The 21,499-nt window shown below is 35.2% G+C and overlaps 2 protein-coding genes across 2 annotated transcripts in view; one reads left to right on the top strand and one right to left on the bottom strand.

The window, feature by feature from the left end:
- Window positions 1-7,862, top strand: LOC126972332 (uncharacterized). Its single transcript, XM_050819008.1, has 9 exons — window positions 1-18; window positions 866-966; window positions 1,047-1,229; window positions 1,701-1,931; window positions 3,324-3,464; window positions 4,310-4,430; window positions 4,504-4,648; window positions 6,118-6,174; window positions 6,249-7,862. The coding sequence occupies exons 3-9, from the start codon at window positions 1,077-1,079 to the stop codon at window positions 7,777-7,779; spliced, it is 2,379 nt and encodes a 792-aa protein (XP_050674965.1). The 5' UTR covers window positions 1-18; window positions 866-966; window positions 1,047-1,076; the 3' UTR covers window positions 7,780-7,862.
- Window positions 7,863-16,392: 8,530 nt separating this feature from the next.
- LOC126972327 (F-box only protein 11) overlaps window positions 16,393-21,499 on the bottom strand; it is a 36,034-nt gene continuing 30,927 nt past the window's right edge. The window contains exons 14-15 of the mRNA XM_050819001.1: window positions 21,238-21,336; window positions 16,393-18,799 (exon numbers count right to left, since the gene is read on the bottom strand). Of these exons, the coding sequence (XP_050674958.1) occupies window positions 18,670-18,799; window positions 21,238-21,336 (229 nt within the window). The 3' untranslated portion in view covers window positions 16,393-18,669. The remainder of the gene's footprint in view (window positions 18,800-21,237; window positions 21,337-21,499) is intronic.

Here is a 21,499-nt window from a genome sequence, read left to right as displayed (position 1 = left end):
AAGCACCAAAACAACCCGGTAAACGAGTAAATACATAGCCCCACGCGCACACACACTTACACTTATACAAGCCGATCGGTCGCCATTATGAGATTTGCCATCGTCTGACAGATCAGTTTGCGTTGCAATAAAATATTTTTATAATGACGTCGTGCGTTGTGAAAACGATACTATAAAAGTATTTGTGGCCATATATGACTATTTAAGATAAATTGTGTATATGGTATCCCCCGTAACCGCACACTCACTAGCATAAAGGAGTCCGTGGAGGTTATTTACTCGTTCGTGCACGTTTTCGTGGAAAATTGCCACCAATGTTTCCCCGCGACACCTATTTCTACCCACCACTATTGTAACTTATAGCAATCTAACGTGTAGCATAATGCTAGTATGTACTATGCTTGTAAGAACTAAGGAAACATCTCATCTCACTTCAATATTACTTTAAAATTTTTGTTATTAGATACATCACTTTTTCAGATTTATTCCCATCTGTGTTAGAACAGTGCTAGGTATTATAATAATTCATAAAATAAAATAATAAACCCCTACTATTTTAAACCTGTTTAAATTATTCACTACATAACATTGTTAAACGCGGGAGTTGGGACCGAATATATTTAAATAAATGTAAAATGGTACGCTTTTTGCTACACGGGAAGTTAATCCTTAGCACGTCTTGTCATGTCAATACCATACAATTACTACCAATTCAATACTCTAAGGTGATGTTTCATGTTTCGTCAAAAGTCAATTCAAGACAAATTTAAATAGTTACAAAAATAGGTAACGACATTTTCTAACTAAGTACCTACCTATGTGAGTGTTTTGGAGCTTTTAAAATAGAGCGATATGCTATTATCAGATGGAATTAATCACGGTAAATTACAATCAATAATTGTTGGTGAATTGAAGAAGGCAGGCTTAAAACATCGGCTCAAGAAAATAATCTTAAAAAATGTTAAAGTAAGTAAGATCTTTTACCTAATAATAAATAATATCTACACTTACTTTATATTATTATTTACTGTTACATTGATTTGCAGGATCATAAAACTGTTTTCGGTGCACCATTAATGAAAGTGCCATCATGTAGTGTAATTTGTTGTGGTAGTACGTTATGTATTCCAGTAGTTGTGAGTGAAATGTCATCAGTACTGCGAGCCAATGCTCAAGTCGAAGGGTTGTTTCGAAAAGCGGGATCCCAAACTCGACAAAAGGATATTAAGGTGAGGCCATAATAGGAACATCAAGACGAGTATTATAAATAAATTAAATTTGGATTGTTTAATGTGGAATTCTCATACATATTAGTGTGATTCTATCAAAGCAGTCAAATTAGAATATTAACAACGACGCGGGAACCATGGATTTGTTTGGGATAAAATGTATGCCTAAGTCCTTCTGCGTTAAGTAGTTCTGTCTTCCTTCTAAGTTAAGTAGTTCTGGCGTAAAAGTGTAACAAACAAACTTAAATTCACATTTATAATATTAGTAGGGATAACTATATTATATTAATAGGAGTAAAAAATTATAATTTTTTTCCATGTATATAGTATGTTTGTATGTATGTACTAGAGCCCCACTCTAGTACATTCACCTATCCTAGTACATACCATTATAGGAACATAACATTATATATAAATATGTAGTAATTAAAATGTATGCAAAAGGTAATTATTATCTAATTTATTTTCCAGCGATTACTTGATGCTGGTGGTTGTGTATCAGAAGGACATCACCCTATAGATGTTGCAAGTGTGTTGAAACTATACCTTCGTTGTTTACCTGAGCCACTAATCAGTGCTGAAGTACAGGATTTGTTGCTAAGATGTAGAGTAACTTCTGGCGAAGATGGACTAAAATCAATATTACACACTTTATTATTATTGCCTGTTTTGCATGTTCATTTGCTACACTATGTTATGGAGGTAATAATTATTTTGTCATTACTACTTATTAATATATTTCTAATTTTATTTCTTATAAGTAACAATATAAATAAGTAATTTTTAAAGAAGCTTTATTTAATTTAGAATATTGATCTATTATTTTTGCAAAATTATGAACATATTAACCAAAATTGTATTATTTGGTTACATGTATTATATAATATATCCATCAGGCATGTCATCTGAACATACCATTGACAAATTTCAATGCACCATATCAATCAATAAAATTAATAAAACACTAAAAGGAAACATGAAATTATAAGCCATATAGTGTCATAGTACTGGAAGAATGTGCCTTAGTGCCTGCTAAAAGTAGGCTACTAAAAATATTAATAAAAGTGAAAATGATGCAAAATGGCAACAGAATATCAGAATATTGTTCTTATAATTCCCTCACACCACCATAGTATTCAAAGAACATGCCCCTCGAAAATAAATTACTAAATTTAAATGATAAGAAAATAAATGTGTGTGCTAATACCATCTTGCAAAATTATTTTCTAAGGTTTCTGTGTTTTTATCATCAATATGATCATAGTTGCCAAGGGTCTTGGAGTTGCCGACAAGTGAGATGAATTCCAAATTATTGTTATGACTTAATATTTACACACTTACCTAGAGTTCTCTAAACAGAGAGGAAAAATCAAGAACCCTTATAGTATTACATCTAATCTGTTACCTATTATACCAGTGAAGTATTAAATTAATAACCCTATTGTTTTTATGGGGTTATGACGTGTACATCTCATATTCATATAATAATTTAAAAATCTAGAGACTTGCCAAAGAGCCATGGAGAGGTGTAAGTTAAAAATTAATAAAACACATAAAGTTTGAAACATAGATTTAAGAGAGAAAACTTAAATAACTAATGTCACTTATGCTATAAGAAAACTTAAATGGTCAGGGGTATAGACAAATGGAACAAATATATCACAGACTGGTATCCCAGAAACCTAAAAAGGAAACGGAGGGGACAATACAGAAGATGGTCAGATGAACTAGTGATGATAGCAGGCAAGACATGGTCCAAGATGGCTAAAGGTAGAAAAGAGTGGAAGAAGTTGGACGAGGCCTTTGTCAATAGACAAATAGTGATAGATACTTAGTTGAGGATAGTATGTAAATTCTACTCCCTGAATTAAGGCTTATATTATTATTACTATACATTTTAATATTCACTAATGTAACGTAAGAGTTCATAGTTCACAAGGATGGCTGAAGAAAGAGTGAAAATAATTTAGGATTTAGTTGTGGCAAAAGCAAGTTTTCTATTTATTATATTGCATCATATTTTGTGCATTACAGCTTAATAAAACACAACAAACATTTAGTTAAAAATGATTAAAATGTTTTTAATATTTTCAGTTGCTGAATTTTATAGCGTCCAAGCACAAAGACAATTTAATGGATTCATCAAACTTGGCCATAGTTTTAGCTCCCAGTATTATGCCTTTGCCAGCTGCAGCGACAGCTCAGAGGCTAGAACATCATGTGGCATTAATTAAGGTATTTTAAAACTATATTTAAAATTCATTAATAATTTTTTTTCACCAGTGGGAGGCTTCTTTGCACAGGATGCCGGCTAGATTATGGGTACCACAACGGCGCCAAGTTCTGCCGTGAAGCATTACTGTGTTTTGGTCTGAAGGGAGCCGTAGCTAGTGAAATTACTACGCAAATAAGACTTAACATCTTATGTCTCAAGGTAATGAGCGCGGTAGTAGTGCCACTGAATTTTTGAGGTTTTAATTGGCAACATGTATCAATTACCATGAGCTGAATGTCTCATCCCTTTATTCATAAAAAAAATCCAGACTTTTTTATTTTATTATAATGTATCTCTCCATCACAGTATATTCCAAAAACTACGCAAATTATATTTCTTATTATAAAATTACGATTTGCACCTACCGGGTCAAATATGGGCAGGCATATGTCACTCCGAACTTTATCCTCAAGATTTATATGCAGTTGTTTGTCTAAATAGCGATGTAACGCGCTTATCAATTTTAATCAAGTCATACAGGTTTATATTTTCTTTCATTTGTTTGATCGGTCAAGTCTTCTCAAACATGCAGAAGCATATAAAAGATTTTGCCATGGTCAAAAGTAAAAAAGGGCCCTGCTGTCTTTTTTGGCGGGACCCTACCCTGAGTATGTGCTCAATTAGTTAATATGAGTAAAAAGTAGTGTGTGTTAACTAATTTATCCACCATAGGTGAAAGCTGCTTACATTTATAAACAATAGCCGCTATCTCTATGAAAGGTGGACTTCATTGAGCTAAGAAGTCCTCAAACGCAGTACTTGCAATTTAAAATTTGATAACATTAATAGAAATCTTTATTTATAGATCTTCATAGAAAACTCACAACACATTGGACTTTTAACCGAAGAGCTCATGACAAAATTGGATGATGATACTGACACACATCCAAACAGAAGAAAGAAGAGGCGAAGTGGATCATTAAATAGTAACTTTCAAATAGAATTTGATTTTATTACAAAAATAATGTAGAATATTCTCATAAATCAAACAATTTTCAGGAATGTTAAGTGGCCTTCGTAAGATGGTATCCGGTAATGTAAATACGCCAGCAACCGTTCGAGAACATGATAAAACTCCAATACTGAGCAAATCTGCAGCTAAAAGGAAATTTGATAACCATGGGGGACTTTCTGTCAAAACTAAGTAAGCTCCTCAAGTCATTTGCCATTTTTAGAAAGTACCTAATAATAAATGGTAATAATTAATAAAAAATTGTTCCATTGATTGTTCTTTCAATGGAATTAATTTAAATGTTAACAATAACATAATTGTCTATGTAATAATGTAATTGTCATCATTGCTTCGCCTCGTGTATCAAAACATGTAATGGGATCACAATTCCTCTTAATTGATTCATGTTGCTTTTTTATACAACAGCCAGATAAATATGTCACCCAGTCCTATTACAATTCAGATGTCTATTTTGAGGAACTTTTTGGTTGAGCGGTGCCTGTTACAAGAAATGTAGCAGGTTCAATTACTGCTAGTCACATGGTTTATTTTTCATTATTAGGGTATATTTCTTTCAAATATATACCACAATATAATGTTTAATTCGAAATTATAACAATAACTTATTTTGAATTAAGATATTGAACATGAAAATAAAAAATGTCTATTCTTAATTAAATGTGTACCTACTGTGGTTTTTAGGGCCACTAAAAAACTTTTTATTGGTATTAAAAAAAACATTTTCTGGTATTCAAAACTTATAATTTGTCTACATACATTTACCTTACACTGAGAAGCAAGTTTAACATGATAAAGACATCATGTTTTATATCTTGAATGAAATTTAAAGAACGAATAAAGAGAAAATGTCACTTCACAGATAAATAATCTTTAAATTATCCTGTTTATAAGTATTTTTTTTAATGGAATAGGAGGACAAACGAGAGAACGGGTCACCTGGTGTTAAATGATCACCGCCGCCCACATTATCTTGCAACACCAGAGGAATCACAAGAGCGTTGCCAGCCTTTAAAGAAGGTGTACGCGCTTTTTTTGAAGGTACCCATGTCGTATGGTCCCGGAAACACCGCACAAGGAAGCTCATTCCACAGCTTTGTAGTACATGGAAGAAAGCTCCTTGAAAACCGCACTATGGAGGACCGTCACACATCCAGATGTTATTTATACTATACCTAACTTAACTATACCTAAGTTGTATACTATTTGCATAAGTGGATCATTATAAGGATTATGATCGATATATAATAATAAATTATATAATATACGTGGCTACTGGTAAATAAAGCTAAACCTCATAATCTCTTAGGTACTTTATGACTAACAACTTTTATTCTTCGACTTTTCGATTTGCCTAAAAATATTTGTTTCTATTTCGTGGGGACTTTTAAATTTTTAAGCCAAATCTCTCGTAAAATTTACGTCATAATAAATAAATAAAATATTTGTCATTAAATGACAAAGCTTAGTTCATTAGATCTTAGACACGTTCGTAATCAGCTGCTAGTCAACTTAAATATAAATGTTAACCGACCTTAACTAAATTAAAACGATAGATTTACGCCGCTGTGGGTATGATTTCACTTTTGTGTAACATAAGATTTCCATTGAATTTTAAAATTATACTAAACTTTTGTTTCCAGGAAAGAAATCATATCAGCACTTCCTCAAAAAGAGCTCTCGTTTACACCAGTCAAATTGTATGTATTAATATTTATGAGGTATACTATAGTTATTATTGTATTTGCTAATTCAATGTTTGATATTCCTTCAGGGGTGTCACAGAAAGGAAAAGACTGAGGCTCAGTATGATGGATGCCAGGAGTACCCCAGTCATCAACTGTGATTTCAGTAAAAATTCTGAAACCAGTGCAAGCAGCGAAGACCTTCTCACCTCATCTGAGAACATATTCCCGGCCCACGATACTATTGATCTTTCAGATCCAAAGCAATCAGACAAAGACTATGTAAGAATATCAAAACTAGAGTATGAAGAAATCAAAAGTAGAGTTTCGGCCATCGAGAATAGACTGTCCAGAGAGTTTACTGAAGTTATACCAAGAGTTCAGCCATTGCAGCAGGTACAAAATGTCTACAAACAAACCTTGGAAGATGTGGCAATGCTTAATTGCCCCAACTCCGAACATTTAGCTAGGCGATTAAGTAAAGAACTGAAAATAAGACCAAAGGAAGAAGCTAAGATAATACGGTCACCCAGTGCAAGAAAAATCGGTTCTATAAGACGCCGATCCAAAGAAAATTTAACCAAAATAGTGCGCCATAAATCCTGGAATGCTTCAGGGTATTCGCAAAATGATAGGTTTTATCCGTATGTTGGTATTACGCGCAGAAACAGAACAAGCACAGCAGAACCAAATATTAATAAAAAAGACTTTTCAAATGAGTGGGACTGTTCCACAATGTCAGAAAACTCCTTGAATAACACTTCAGGTTCTAGTCACAAATACCATAATCGTAAAAGAATAAGCTTGATTACGGACTACGGGTCTGAGAGAATAAATGTCAAGAGCCGGAGTGCATTACCAAGGAGGTCATTGAATATAACAATGAATACTAGTTTAAACTGCACACTATCAGACAGTTCTGCTACGACAAACAATATAACAAATTCAAATGAAAAACTGAAAGAATCTAGATTGAATCAATGCTATCATAATGATAAAAATTTAAAAGGTATGTGTGCAGAAAGTTCGTTGCATTCACAACATAAGTGGAGGAATGCAGCTGCATTCTTCATGGATAAAACTGGTGAAGTGGCTAACGGTCAGACAGGCAGGCCGTCAGTCAACAAGTTACGAAAGCAAAACGCCGGTGCTGTGCTGGCTAAAGCGAAACTTTTTGAATCGAGCTCTGATAAATCGTCGGAGAAAAGTGAAAATCAAAACGCAATATTTGCCAGGAAGCCAAGGTTGAGTCAGTGTCACATTAAAGCTCAAAGATCAGCTCAAGCAGTATCTGTTAAAACTGAATCCCATTACATACCCAATAGAAATAAGGAGACAGCTCAAAATGTCTTACCAAGGTATAAATCGAATATATCCAATAACAAAGAGGACTTGAACTTTCGGTTACACAGAAAAACTACTCCACCAGCCAAGAGAATTGTATCGCCTGAAATGAATGTATTAAAAACGCCAACGCAACAACCCTCTATAAAAAAGCAACTATATACGTCAAGAAATATAAGACTACCCTCATCTTACAACGACCAGAAAAAATCTAGTACACCTCTAAGGGCGGTACATTTATCACCTAAGAAAAGATCGCCTCGTCAAAAATTCTAAGAATTTGATTGTTTTATTATAATCTCATAATTAGTTATTTACGTAGCAAAAAATTATGAATAATTAAATATTGATGTAAATAAGTTAATATATTTTATTTTTATACAGTATGTCTGGTAAGACACTTTCGATATTAAAAGACATTATTATTCAAAATGCCTCAGACCTGAGAAGAATGGGCGCAACAAACTCAACGGGCTTTTTTATCGAATAAATATGTTTACAAAGTAATATTGTACAATTAAACTTATTATTTATTAGCCTGAAGGCGGTCACTCCATTCCCAATCTGTGGTATCATTAAGAAAGTCATTTATGTTATAGTAACCTTTACCACACAAACGTTTTTTAACAATTCTTTTGAATAACGTAATACTTTTGTTTTGAACATTTTCTGTATGTCTTGTCTGATCTTGTTGTAAAAGCATATACATCGCCCCACAAAAGACTTACTAACTCGACTTAGCCGAGTAGTAGGCATCATAAGTTTATGTCTGTTCCTGGTGTTAACATTATGGTTATCACAGTTTCTGGCAAATTCACTTATGTGCCTATGAACATACATTACATTATCAAGAATATATTGAGAAGCAACAGTCAAGATGTTAATTTCTTTGAATTTTGCTCTCAATTATTCTTTAGGACCTAGATTATAAATAGCGCGAATAGCCCTCTTCTGCAGCACAAATATTGCATTAATATCGGCAGCGTTGCCCCATAGCAATACACCATAGGACATAAAACTATGGAAATAACTAAAGTATACAAGTCGCGCCGTATCTATGTCAGTTAATTGTCTAATCTTTTTAACCGCGTATGCTGCAGAACTAAGTCTGTTCGCCAATCCTTCAATATGGGTGCCCCATTGTAATTTGGAATCTAGAGTTATGCTAAGAAATATAGCAGATTCCAAATATATTTTTGGCTTGGAACGAATTTACCACCTCTTCAGGAATTAAAAAAATATCGATTAGATTATCTTCGAATCTCGAAAATAAAAAATCACTTAATATAAAATCCGGATTGTATTGTGGATGCGTCAATTCTAACTTCTAAAGGAACACCGAAGTATGTGCTATGGTTTCACATTGAATCATGTTGTGCCTTCATGAACGTACCTAAACTAAATATAGAATATAATATTAGTGATACATCCTTAAAATAATTAAATCTGTAGATCGTCGTATTTGCGAAAAATAGGTTAAAATGTTCACAACACTAGGTTATAACTTTTATGTATATTAGACAAAATTATGTAAGCTGATTGTAGACTGCTTTATAATATACTATAATACCGATAAATATTTTTTTTTGTATCGGGCTTTCATCAGTGACCACCATAAATTGTTATTGGGTACCTACTTCCAAGAAAAATAGAACACCTAGTAGTACTAGGTAGGGTTACAATGTCTGAAATTTGGCAACGTTACGCAAGAAGCGTTAAAATCTCTGATTTTGAAGCTTAAAACCCGGACGTGTAAGTTATTCTAAAATAAAAATAGTGTTAATTGTTGTAAATCAGCTTTTTTATTTTCATACAATATTAAACTAAATTTAGTCTTTTTTCATGGAAAAGGAGGACAAACGAACGTACGGGTCACCTGGTAAGTGATCACCGCCGCCCACATTCTCTTGCAACACCAAAGGAACAGGAGCGTTGCCGGCCTTAAAGGAAGGTTTACGCGCTTGTTTTGAAGGTGCGCTTTTATGTCGTATTGTCCCGGAAACACCGCACAAGGATGCTCATTCCACAGCTTTGAAGTACGTGGAAGAAAGCTCTTTAAAAACCAGACTGTGGAGGGTCATTAACAACATTACTGGGTTTCGGTCTAAAGGGCGCTGTAGCTAGTGAAATTACTGGGTCTCATTTGCCCAAAATTAACTTAACATCTTATGTCTCAAGGTGACGAGCGCAATTGTAGTGCCGCTCAGAATTTTTGGGGTTTTCAAGAATCCTAAACGGCACTGCATTGTAATGGGCAGGGCGTATCAATTACCATCAGCTGAACGTCTTGTCCCTTATATTATTTAGATATATTAGGTACTTATATTTTCATAATAAAAAGCAATTTTGATGAATGTAAAAGCAAAGATTTTAATAGTTTTCGAATATGAATGATATTGTTTTTAAACATATTGTGATTTAAAGAGCCTTAGAAATCGTGATGAAGTAAATAATGGAATCCCATTGACGTTCTATACCAATACAACATACCATATTTGTACCCAAACAAAGTATAAACTAACAGGTATGTAAATTAACATGTATCTAGAAATGTACCAATAACACAAATATTATACTTAAAAATGACTGTTATACAATAGGTACCTACCAACACGGACGAGTAACAAAAGAAGGACTCCGTGTCACCTTACATAGCAGTGAGGCACCAAAACAAGCCGGTAAACGTGTAAATACATAGCCCCACGGATACACTTACAATAATACAAGCCGATCAGCCGCCATTATGAGATTTGCCATCGTCTGTGACAGATCAGTTGGCGTCGCAATAAAATATTTTAAAACGCCGTCGTGCGTTGTGAATAAGTGTAAAAACAATACTATAAAAGTATTTGTGGATATATGATTATTTAAGATGATACCCCGTAACCGCCCACACACTAGCATAAAGGTGCTTCACTTGCTAATATCACGGCGCGGAGTCCTTTTTTTACTAGTCCGTGCCTACCAATAAAATAATCATTTCCATATTAAGGACTTAACTATCGTGTTCCTTCCGTAAGAAATATTTAAAAAAGTTGTAAATCTAAAATAACTTGATAGTGGGATCGATCCCTCCCGCATTTTTAGTAGAAATCATTATTGGGATGATCACTTCGAAAAGTTTTTCAAATAAACTTCGACTAAGCGATAAGTCAAAACAAAATCGGGAATTCGTTTTTTAAATAAATATTACCGAAGACGACGTTGTTCTTTTTGGTCTGTTAAGATTTTCTTTGTACAATAAATAACGTGCCATTTTAGAATAAAATAAATATTTATTATCCATTATTACTAAACCTGGAAGGCTGTCGTAAAAAGTATGGTTATAGTTACGATCATAATAATGTCAAACAACGAAGAAGTAAATGTCAAGTACCTATATTTTGGAATAAGGTAAATGAAAGACAAAATGTCTAATCGCGATCTTTATATGCGAAACACTTTCATAATAGAGAAAGTACGATCCGTGAACCGATTTTGGTAATAGGGCTCCAGATCTCATCGCAATGTGAGAAATCACTGTCTTGATGCGAGAAAGTATTATGCAAACTTTTTCAAAAACTGGGCAAGCACGTATTTGTTTACAAATTTGCAGTAACTATCTATTGGTTTCCGATTAGTAGGTACTGTAATGTAATAATACCCCGATCTTCCGAAAACAGGAGAAAGGATTTTCATACATTTACATACATTACATTTTAATTTTTTTTTTATGGAATAGGAGGACAAACGAGCGTACGGGTCACCTGTTGTTAAGTGATCACCGCCGCCCATACTCTCTTGCAACACCAGAGGAATCACAGGAGCGCTGCCGGCCTTTAAGGAAGGTGTACGCGCTTTTTTTGAAGGTACCCATGTCGTATCGTCCCGGAAACACCGCACAAGGAAGTTCATTCCACAGCTTTGTAGTACGTGGAAGAAAGCTCCTTGTAAACCGCACTGTGGAGGACCGCCACACATCCAGATGGTGAGGATGATATCCTAACTTGTGGCGTGTCGTGCGAAGGTGGAATTCGGCGGCAGGAATTAGGTAAAACAGCTCTTCGGAACACTCCCCGTGATAAATGCGGTAGAAGACACACAATGAAGCGACGTCTCTACGCAACGCCAAGTGATCCAGCCGTTCACAGAGTACTGGGTCCCCGACAATTCGAGCTGCTCTGCGTTTCACGCGGTCAAATAGATCGAGCTGATACTGGGGTGCGCCAGACCAGACATGACAACAATACTCCATGTGTGGCCGGACCTCCGCTTTGTACAGCGCTAGAATGTGGGCCGGCTTGAGGTATTGCCGTGCTCTATTAATGACGCCCAGTTTCTTTGAAGCCAATTTGGCTTTGCCCTCCAGATGTCCACGGAATTGGCAATCACTCGAGATTTCGAGACCCAGTATTCCGATACTAGGCGAGGCTTTTAGGGAAGTGTTGTCAAAGAGCGGTGATGCGACAAATGGGGTTTTTTTAGTGGTAAACGCGCAAACTTGAGTCTTCTGGGGGTTAAATTGGACAAGGTTCAATTAACCCTATTCCGCGACCTTCTCGAGAGAGGACTCGATAGAAGACACAAGTTTCTCCCGGCACTGGTCGACGATTTCCCAAGAGAGACGTGCATGGCCCGTGTATACGGCATCACCAGTGCTGTCATCTGCATAGCAATGAATGTTGGAGGTGTCCAACATATCATTGATATGCAGAAGAAACAGCGTAGGAGATAGCACACAGCCTTGGGGCACTCCAGCATTCACGGGCTTCGGGTTCGAGCAATGTCCGTCGACAACGACCTGTATGCTGCGCCCAGTGAGGAAGCTGGAGGTCCACTTGCACAAGCTCTCGGGAAGCCCAAATGATGGAAGTTTAGAGAGGAGCACCTTGTGCCATACACGATCAAAGGCCTTCGCTATATCCAGGCTAACTGCCAGGCCTTCCCCCTTGCTTTCAATAGCCGCAGCCCATCTATGTGTTAGGTATACCAGAAGATCACCTGCCGACCGACCATGGCGAAACCCGTATTGTCGGTCGTTGATCAACTGGTGACCCTCTAGGTATACCAAGAGCTGACGGCTAATTATGCTCTCCATGATTTTGGAGAGCAGGGAGGTAATAGCAATAGGCCTGTAGTTTGCCGGATCCGAACTGTCTCCTTTTTTTGGATCGGATGGACAAGGGCTGACTTCCATGAGTCAGGGACTACGCCTTTGGAATAAGAGTGCCGGAATAAACGCGTTAGCACCGGCGTCAACTCAGGGGCACACGTTCTAAGCACGATTGGAGAAATGCCATCCGGCTTGCTCGACTTCCTGACGTCCAACGAAAACAGAGCTCGCCTAACAGTTTTCTGTCTGAACTGTACTTCAGGCATAGTGCTCTGACACCGCGGGATGGTCGGCGGTGTTTTTCCGTTGTCCTCAAGAGTCGAGTTGGAGGCGAAAAGAGCGCACAGGAGATCGGCTTTCTCTTTTGCCGTATGGGCCAGGGTGTCATTCCTCATGTGCAACGGCGGCATGGACGGCTGGCTGAAGTTACCAAGAGCAGCTTTCGACAACGACCAGAACTTGCGTGTTCCGGTCGGGTAACTGGAAAGCTGCTCGCCGATTTTGACGACGGGCGATTTGCCGCTTAAAAAATCTGGAGGCACGGTTGTATTTCCTCTTAAGAACTGTGCAGTTCGGATCCTTTGTGCCCAGCGCCGCAACCCAAGTTCGATACGCCTGTTTTTTGCAGTCAGATGCTGCTTTAACTGACGCATCGAACCAGGGCTGTGATCTGCCACCGATGGGTACTACAGAGCTTGGTATAAAAATATCCATGCCCTGTAGTATCACATCGGCTACTGCAACGGCGCAGGCACTTAATATTCAAATTATGATATTTCGGTTATGGCGGAGTGGAATCACACCAAGCGTGAGATGATCATGGCTCAACCAATGATATATAAAAGTATAGATAGGTTACGTAGACAACATTCGGTGTTTGAAAATGATACACAAACGCACACATGAATAATTTACATTACAATTACACGTCAAAGAAGGATAGTAAATGCAATTATCGCAAGCGTAAAAGAGATAACTCTAATTTGCTAATTGCTTCGTATTTGTATAGAAAAATACAGTTAATTCATCAGATATGATTTTTTACCGTAAACTGTATTTTATGCCTTTCATTAGTTCATGTAGTAAAAGCTATAAAGTAGTAAAACTGCATTGAAATTAGGTAGATAATAAAATAATAATTTAATATTTATTATAATTTATAAATTTCTTTGGGGCTCGTATGAAGGGTAAAGTTTTCTCACCAAAAAAAATATGTTTGCATAAAATTAAATTAAATACCAATTCATCATAAACATCTATCTGTCACTTTTTCCAAAAATTTTACAAACAATTCAAATTAAATATACTTACACTCTCCTTGCTTTTTTAGCAAACTTATATATTAAATCATTTATAGCTGATGATGACTTTAGTTTTCTAAAGTTTCTAATAAGAATCTAGGTAATATATAGCCACATTGATGATATCAATTGTTTATACATAAAATAATAAAAAACATACAGACACCAAAACAAAACCGAAAGGCTCTATCTACAAGCAATGATATTATAGTATTAAAAGAGGTAGATATGTCACTAGAGCGCCGAAAATAAATCCCCTAAATCGAGTCAATTAGTTCCTTTGGTCGTAGTCGCTCTCTCGATACGAAAACGGTACACACGCGTTTGTTGTTGACAGAATTGCTTACAATTTGATATAGGTACAATATTAAAATGCCGTCTTGTGTTATGGGAAGATGCACTAATTACGAAAGTAAAAAAAATCATAGAATTACATACCACAGTTAAGAAATCATGAATTATAAATTTTTATTTGATTTCATTATTTATCTAACAAAATAAATATGTCGCCATGACAACGCCGATCGCCGCCAAGCCGATCATAGATTAACGTACAGAAATGACAAAATATTGATGCTGTCTGTTGCGGGATGATCGAGGTAGAATATTTTAGGAAATGATGTAAAAAAGTCGTTGTTGCAGTGAATGTAATACGATATGTAATAATTTTTAATTAACAAGTGCGTATATAGGTAGCTGAACTATCAAACTACTAAAACAAGTTTTAGGGTAGATAGCGGATGTAGACAAAGAGTGATATTTGTTTACTTAGGAGTTTTTACAGTAACACTGTCCCTTTCAGTATATCCCTTGCTAACTGCAGAAGAATCAATGGATAATTTTCTTCTTCTCCCATTACCTTATTGTAATAAGCCCTCAACAAAGAGACATTCATAAATAATATAAGATACAAAAAATAATAATTGTAATCTTAAAACTTTTTGGGAGCCGTTAGTAAAATTGTAAAAATGGGACCCTTACTGTAGATACCTTTCGGTTTTGTTTTGGTTTCTGTATGTTTTTTATTACTTTATGTATAAATAATTGATATCATCAATGTGGCTACATATTACCTAGATACTTATTAGAAACTTTAGAAAACTAAAGTCATCATCAGCTTTAGTTTTCATGCATAAATGATTTAATATATAACTTTGCCAAAAAAAAGCAAGGAGTGTAAGTACAGTGTACCTATATTTAATTTGAATTTTTTGTAAAATTTTTGGAAAAAGTGATAGATAGACATTTATGATGAATTGGTATTTCATTTAATTTTATGCAAACATTTTTTTTATGAGAAAACTTTACCCTTCATACGAACCACAGATGACCAAGTCCTGAAAGACCGGGTCGAGTAACAAAAATTTGGTTTAGCAGATCGTCGTTTTACAGTAGGTATAATAGCCAAAGAAACAACGATTTCCAGACTCGTTCAAGCGTGTATGGCATTTTACAGGAACACTTAGAGAGGAAAAAAAAATTTCAAACGCTGGGTTCCAAGAATGCTTACCAATGCACTGAACATTCTCGAGCTTGTTTGGTACTAGTTTAAAGAAATTTCGATTTATTATTCATACCTACAAAACTTAATAAGATTCTAAAATTGTTTCCCTTTCTCCCTTCCCTTCTGCTTGTATTCGCTCTCTCCTCATCCATTTTCCTACTATTCTTATTTTCGCAGAAGACCGCAGCGAGTTGTTCAAGAGATAAGAATGTTTTAACTAGATCCTGAACCTTTCTTAGCTTGATTTATAGGCATGGACAAATATGGTCCAGAAACAAAATTTGTCTATGACCTAGAAGAGACCATCACCAACCTCTAAAAAATTAAAGATTCGTTCAGCCGCAAGCATCACGGGCTCTTTTCAAGAATAGGAAAGGTTTGGTCATTATTGAACATCTCGACCATTTTACTATAGTTACTATTTCTGGCTAAAGAGCCAGTTTTTTTGTCCGAGTTTAAAGAAAACTGTGTAAAGAACTACCAAAAAATGATTTTTAATATGTAATTTATGGGTGTGGCACGGAATATTTTATTCTTATTCTTAAGCCGGCGCTACACATGTGCGCAAACAATTGTGTGGCACGGGTTCTTGATACTATTGTCAAATATTTGTTTAAATATGTGGGTTTGCCATTTCGTGTCCCCAAAATCGTCATCCATCTTTGAAGTCTATATGTAAACTGTGCGTTCAAAGGATTGTGAAACATTTCTGGCAGATATGCAAATATTGTAAGCAATGTTCTTTCAAATATGTAAATACATCATTGTGCACATGCGTAGCGCCGGCTTTAAAAATACTTAAGCATTATCTATTTCTAACCTTTATTTGATCGTCCTACGTACATTTAATTAAGGGTTTTCTCAGGTTGTTTGAAGTGGAATACAATTACAATATTACACGAAATTGGTTTCACCAGCTGTTGGGTATGAAATTGTGGTGATCCATGTATTATGGTAGAGTTTCAGAGGTTAGTTAAAATAAAATTCCAATGTATATTATATGATGTATATCACGGCTTTTACAATGGTATTTCAGGTATAAACATAATATATCCAGATGTAAATTCAATAAATTAAGAACATACTGACGATTCAATAAATAACAATTTCACATTCAATAAAATAAAGCATCGGCTCCACGATAATTTCGATACATAGAATAATTCTCATTAATTTCTGTATGATGAACTAAAATATCTTATATATATATATGCGATGATCACAGATTAGGGATTACAAAAAAGCAGATTCGAACGCCGCGCTGACTCGACGAATGGAAACAGTGATTACGGAGTCATTAAGACTTTGATAGCTTATTTGATAACCTTAATTCTAACAGCACTCCCTTACCTTAGCATTGCTTCTCGTCTCACATCCCTTCGAGCTTCGATGTCCAATCCGTTTACATCAACAAATTGTACCTAAAAATCTTCCACTACCGCTAGTACGCACGTCCGTTCTCGACTCAATAATATACAATCTAACGTTTGATATATCGGGAACATTCGTCGCGACAGACCAGTGAGTATAACGTACATAATACATTACAATTATTAAACATACATATTGTGATCAATAATAAAAAATATAATGATACAAATACTTTAACTACTACATCTTCGATTATTGTTTGACATAAATATTTACAAAATGCGCTACGAGAGCCGGCGGTCGCTCGGCGAGGCGGTCCTATGGCAAAGAGATTACAGTTCGACGCGCGCCTTCTCCCCACACACTTAACATTATTTTTATTAACTAAAACCGGCAGAAATCCTTCAAAGTCAGGAAAGCTTCATAAATGCTCCGTTGTGTAAAAAAAATATTGTCGTCAATAGTTAAAAATAGTTTATAGTACAGTGAGCAATCCTGACATAGTCGCTATGTTATAATACTAGAAATGTTAACCCAAGTAATTCAATAGCTTCTTCCCGTGATTTAAATAGTAAATTACACATATTATATGATAATGTCCACTATTTGTTACATACACTTACAAAACAATATTCTAATTAATTACCAATGTGATTCTCCGAGATTATGGTGTGAATTACAATTTGAGAATGTATGATAGATACTACACGACCAAATATAATAATATAATTAAGTACCGATGAAGATAATGTCTACATAAACAGCAACAGTAGCAATACCATGTATATCTCTGTCTAAGTTACAATGTATGAAAACGCTAGGGCACAACCGTTTGTGGTTAAGCGACATATTATTGTGATTGTGAAAGTTTTAGCTAATAAAAATGATCGCTACAAAGGTGACATACATTGAATTATCTGTCTGATACACAAACATTTGCATGTGCTTCCATTTTATTAGAAATCGCGCCACAAAAATCAAAATAATAAGCATTGCATTAATGGTATTAAACTAAATGTCAATTAATATAATTGAATAATAATTCGACACAAAACGATACACTTTCAATACAACTGTGTTTCATAATGTTCAAGCACAAGTAATTGGTTGTGTATCAGTCATTTTGTAATATAAAATTATGTACAGTTATCGGACATACATCCGCAATGATAGAAAAACATCAATTCCTTGTCACAATTTTAAACCTCGTACACAGCGCGAGTACCAATAGTTATACAGGCACATATCAATTGTAGTGATCACCGACTTATAATGACAATTCCAAAATATAATCTTTGCTTCATCTGGCATGACCAGGGTTGCCAACCGTACTCCAAAATAGAGTATTGTGCTCTATTTCAGCCTTTTATCGTTAAAGTAATTCAGAATATTAAAGTATTCTTTTCCAAATGCCAGCTATACTTCTTGACCTTAAACAAATAAATGTTTTCTATTAACTGCACTAAATACACTGTGTGGTGAATGCAGTCATAATCGGGCAGGTGAAAAAATAAAGCAAACGTAACAAGTTGTTGGAGCAAATAGTACATTACTATTTGCTATATACATTAGTATACTATTTTTCCTATTAAGTTGCGCAAAGCTCGACCACTATAATTAATTTCAAACGTTCCCGCACGCTCTTCTCATCGTGTGGAAAAGTTGAACTTTGCGAACGCAAAATCGAACTTTGCGCACGATAATATCAAAAATCTTTTAGAAAATTTAGATGCATTAGTATTATCTAGTAGCACTATTTAATTATTCTCTCTGGAATTAAATATATACTCTATTTGTTCCTGGATATGTTGGCAACCCTAGGCATGACGAGGCAGATTGTATATTTTTTAATGAACTGCATGCCAAGCGTGTGTCGGCGGGCGCGCGAGGTGTGTCTCTCAGTTGACCATGAGCGTGTGCGACTCCATGGGCGCGGCGGAGTCATAGAGCGTGTCGGTGTCTTGGGTGGGTTCGCCTTGCAGCTGGCACTGGTTGGACAACGTGCCGGCGCCGCAGTCGCAGAAGAACCTGATTATCATACAAACTATTAAATATACATAGGATTTTTTTTAGAAGTTGATATATTTCATCTTTAAATTTTCAGTAAATTTAAGATACATATAAGAAAAATATAGTACTCTTTTTAGATAGTTGTCAAAATTGTGATACCTATGTATAAGTTGTGTCTATACTTTAAAATTTTTCTTATGTTTAACCTGTATGGGACTTCACTCGAAATTAATTTTATCTACACCCATGCTTTAAATCCTCTATTAAAGATTCTGAAACAATTAGCTTATTGCCAATATTAAAACACCCAATGTTCTAAAAACCATTACATCATTCAAACGAGTGTTGTAATGTTGTACTGAATTTCATAACAACACTCCTATTTTTTTTCGATCCCTTCATGCGCAATGAGTTTCAACAGACAGCCACATTCTTGATGCGTGCTATCTGTATGAATTTCAAAAAAAGAACATTTTCGTTTACGCGCGTTCCACACTACCAGAACGTCGCACGCCGTAAAAAAAAATTTGATTATTCGAATACCCGCCATTTTTCTTCAATATTTTTATTGTTTTGTTTACAAAAAACGAGCGATTCATTTTAAACGCTGCAAAAGAACATTATATTCAACTGAATTTTAATTATTGCACTATACAAAATGTAAATTACTACTAAAATAAATAATTGTTTCATTAATACTTAGTTTATCTATACTAATATTATAAAGCTGCAGTATTTGTTTGTTTGTTTGAACGCGCTAATCTCTGGTACTACTGGTCCGATTTGAATGATTATTTCAGTGTTGGGTAGTCCATTTATTGAGGAAGGCTATAGGCTATTTTTAAAATTAGGGATCCGTAATAAAATTGCTATTTTGTAACACAAGGTGTAAAATCGAAAACCTATTTTTGCGTGCGCTGCAAAAACTATTGACAATAGAACAAAATGATGTACAGGCTATAATATAGGCAATATTTTATTACTTATAAAACTATCGCGTGAATTATACTTTATATGGCAAAACAACGTTTGCCGGGTCAGCTAGTTTGTATAAAATCAGTAATGAATGATATTAAGTTACTCCTAGGACTGGTGTTTTAATGTTAGCAGTAAGCTAACTTTTCCAGAATCTTTTAGAGGATTGATATTCTGGGTGTAGATAAAGTCTTGTATGCAACTGTTGATAATTAGGTATTAAAACACTAATTATCCATAAATCCACATTCGTGTTTTACTACCCCCTATTACACAACAGTTGCATAAATAACTATTTCCTATATATCATGTATATCATTTTTTAAAGACTGTATGTTCCGAAGTTCTAAGTCGCATTTTTTTATGACATTATGAGGGACGAGACGAGCTAGATTAGCTGATGGTGATTGATACGACCTGCCCATTACAATGCAGTGCTTCTCAGGATTCTTCTAAGCAGCACTACAATTGCGCTCGTCACCTTGAAACATCATATGTTAAGTCTCATTTGCCCAGTAATTTCACTAGCTCGGGCGCCCTTCAGACCGAAACACAAAAATGCTTACACATTACACCACGGCACGGTAAATCTCATGTTTTATTAGCTCAACAAAAGCCGTGAACACGGTCTCAATAGAATAGCTGATCCTTTGATTACGACAAAACATTCATAAAATCCCATTATACCACCTATTTGAGCACAACTACTAGATAGATGAGGCTACTGTAAGCAGCTAAGCGCGCACTGTATCGAGGTCGTGCGAGCCATATCTAGGCAGATAGCGGCTGCGATTTAGAAATGACCCTACATCGACGTCCCAAAAAGTATGATCCATATAATTTGTATTGGTTATTAAATCCAGAAATATTGTCGTCATTTAACTGGTACTTCCGATATAAAATGTTTCATTTCGTAAAATAAGCACAACGTGTTCTACTCCGATTACTAATTACAACTCTATTTTTTCACCGATGCTATATTATACCCTGATTGTTATATAAACTAAGGAATTTGGCTAACAACTAACTGGACCACTCATTGATATTTTTAATTAGAAAGTAACTGACAGAGTAAGCAGACAGACATGTGTCTCTTTAGTTACTAGTACAATACAAGACAAGTGTAAAAGCCGGCAACGCTCCTGTGATTCCTATGGTGTGCCAAGATAATGTGTAACGCTCGTGTCTTGCTATCCCAATAAAAAAATACAAATAACATTTACATATAATTTACACTAAAACCCGGTGTAGCTGTACAAACATTTTAGTAATTTTTACACTGAAACATAATTTGGTGAAAAAAAAGTTTTATATTATACGAATAAATTATATACATATTAAGTATAGTACCTATACACTATAGCACAAACATAGCCATTGAGGATTAATTTGTGCAGAAAAATACATTTGATATGATCACTCTCCGAACATTGAACTTGTATTGAATGTATGGCCGTACATACACAGTCAATTAAACATACCTGTCATGGCGTATGAATTCCACGTCGTGTCCGGAATGACACGTCTTGATACAATTGACACAAATCGCATTGCGGTCAGTCGTGTTACACGTCTGGCATCTGTGAAATTAATAAATGTGTTAACAAACTAATAACAGTAAACATTCCCCAGTATATCAGCAAAATGCGAATGCATACTGATCTAAAAATGAACACGGTGAAAGAGGAATTCACCAATACAGCATAAAGTACCAACTGGGACTGTCATGCCATATAAATAATT

Source organism: Leptidea sinapis, chromosome 26 (genome assembly GCF_905404315.1).
Source record: "Leptidea sinapis chromosome 26, ilLepSina1.1, whole genome shotgun sequence".
Lineage (NCBI taxonomy): Eukaryota > Metazoa > Arthropoda > Insecta > Lepidoptera > Pieridae > Leptidea > Leptidea sinapis.
The sequence above is the reverse complement of the archived record's forward strand: the minus strand, read 5'-3'. Positions and strand labels throughout refer to the sequence as shown.

Bases quoted from the DNA above. Each gene is read 5' to 3' on its own strand.
- LOC126972332 (XM_050819008.1), top strand. From the start codon at position 1,077: ATGAAAGTGCCATCATGTAGTGTAATTTGTTGTGGTAGTACGTTATGT. The intron at 1,932-3,323 runs GTAATAATTATT...TAATATTTTCAG, and splicing joins TGCTACACTATGTTATGGAG to TTGCTGAATTTTATAGCGTC. The intron at 4,431-4,503 runs GTAACTTTCAAA...AACAATTTTCAG, and splicing joins GCGAAGTGGATCATTAAATA to GAATGTTAAGTGGCCTTCGT.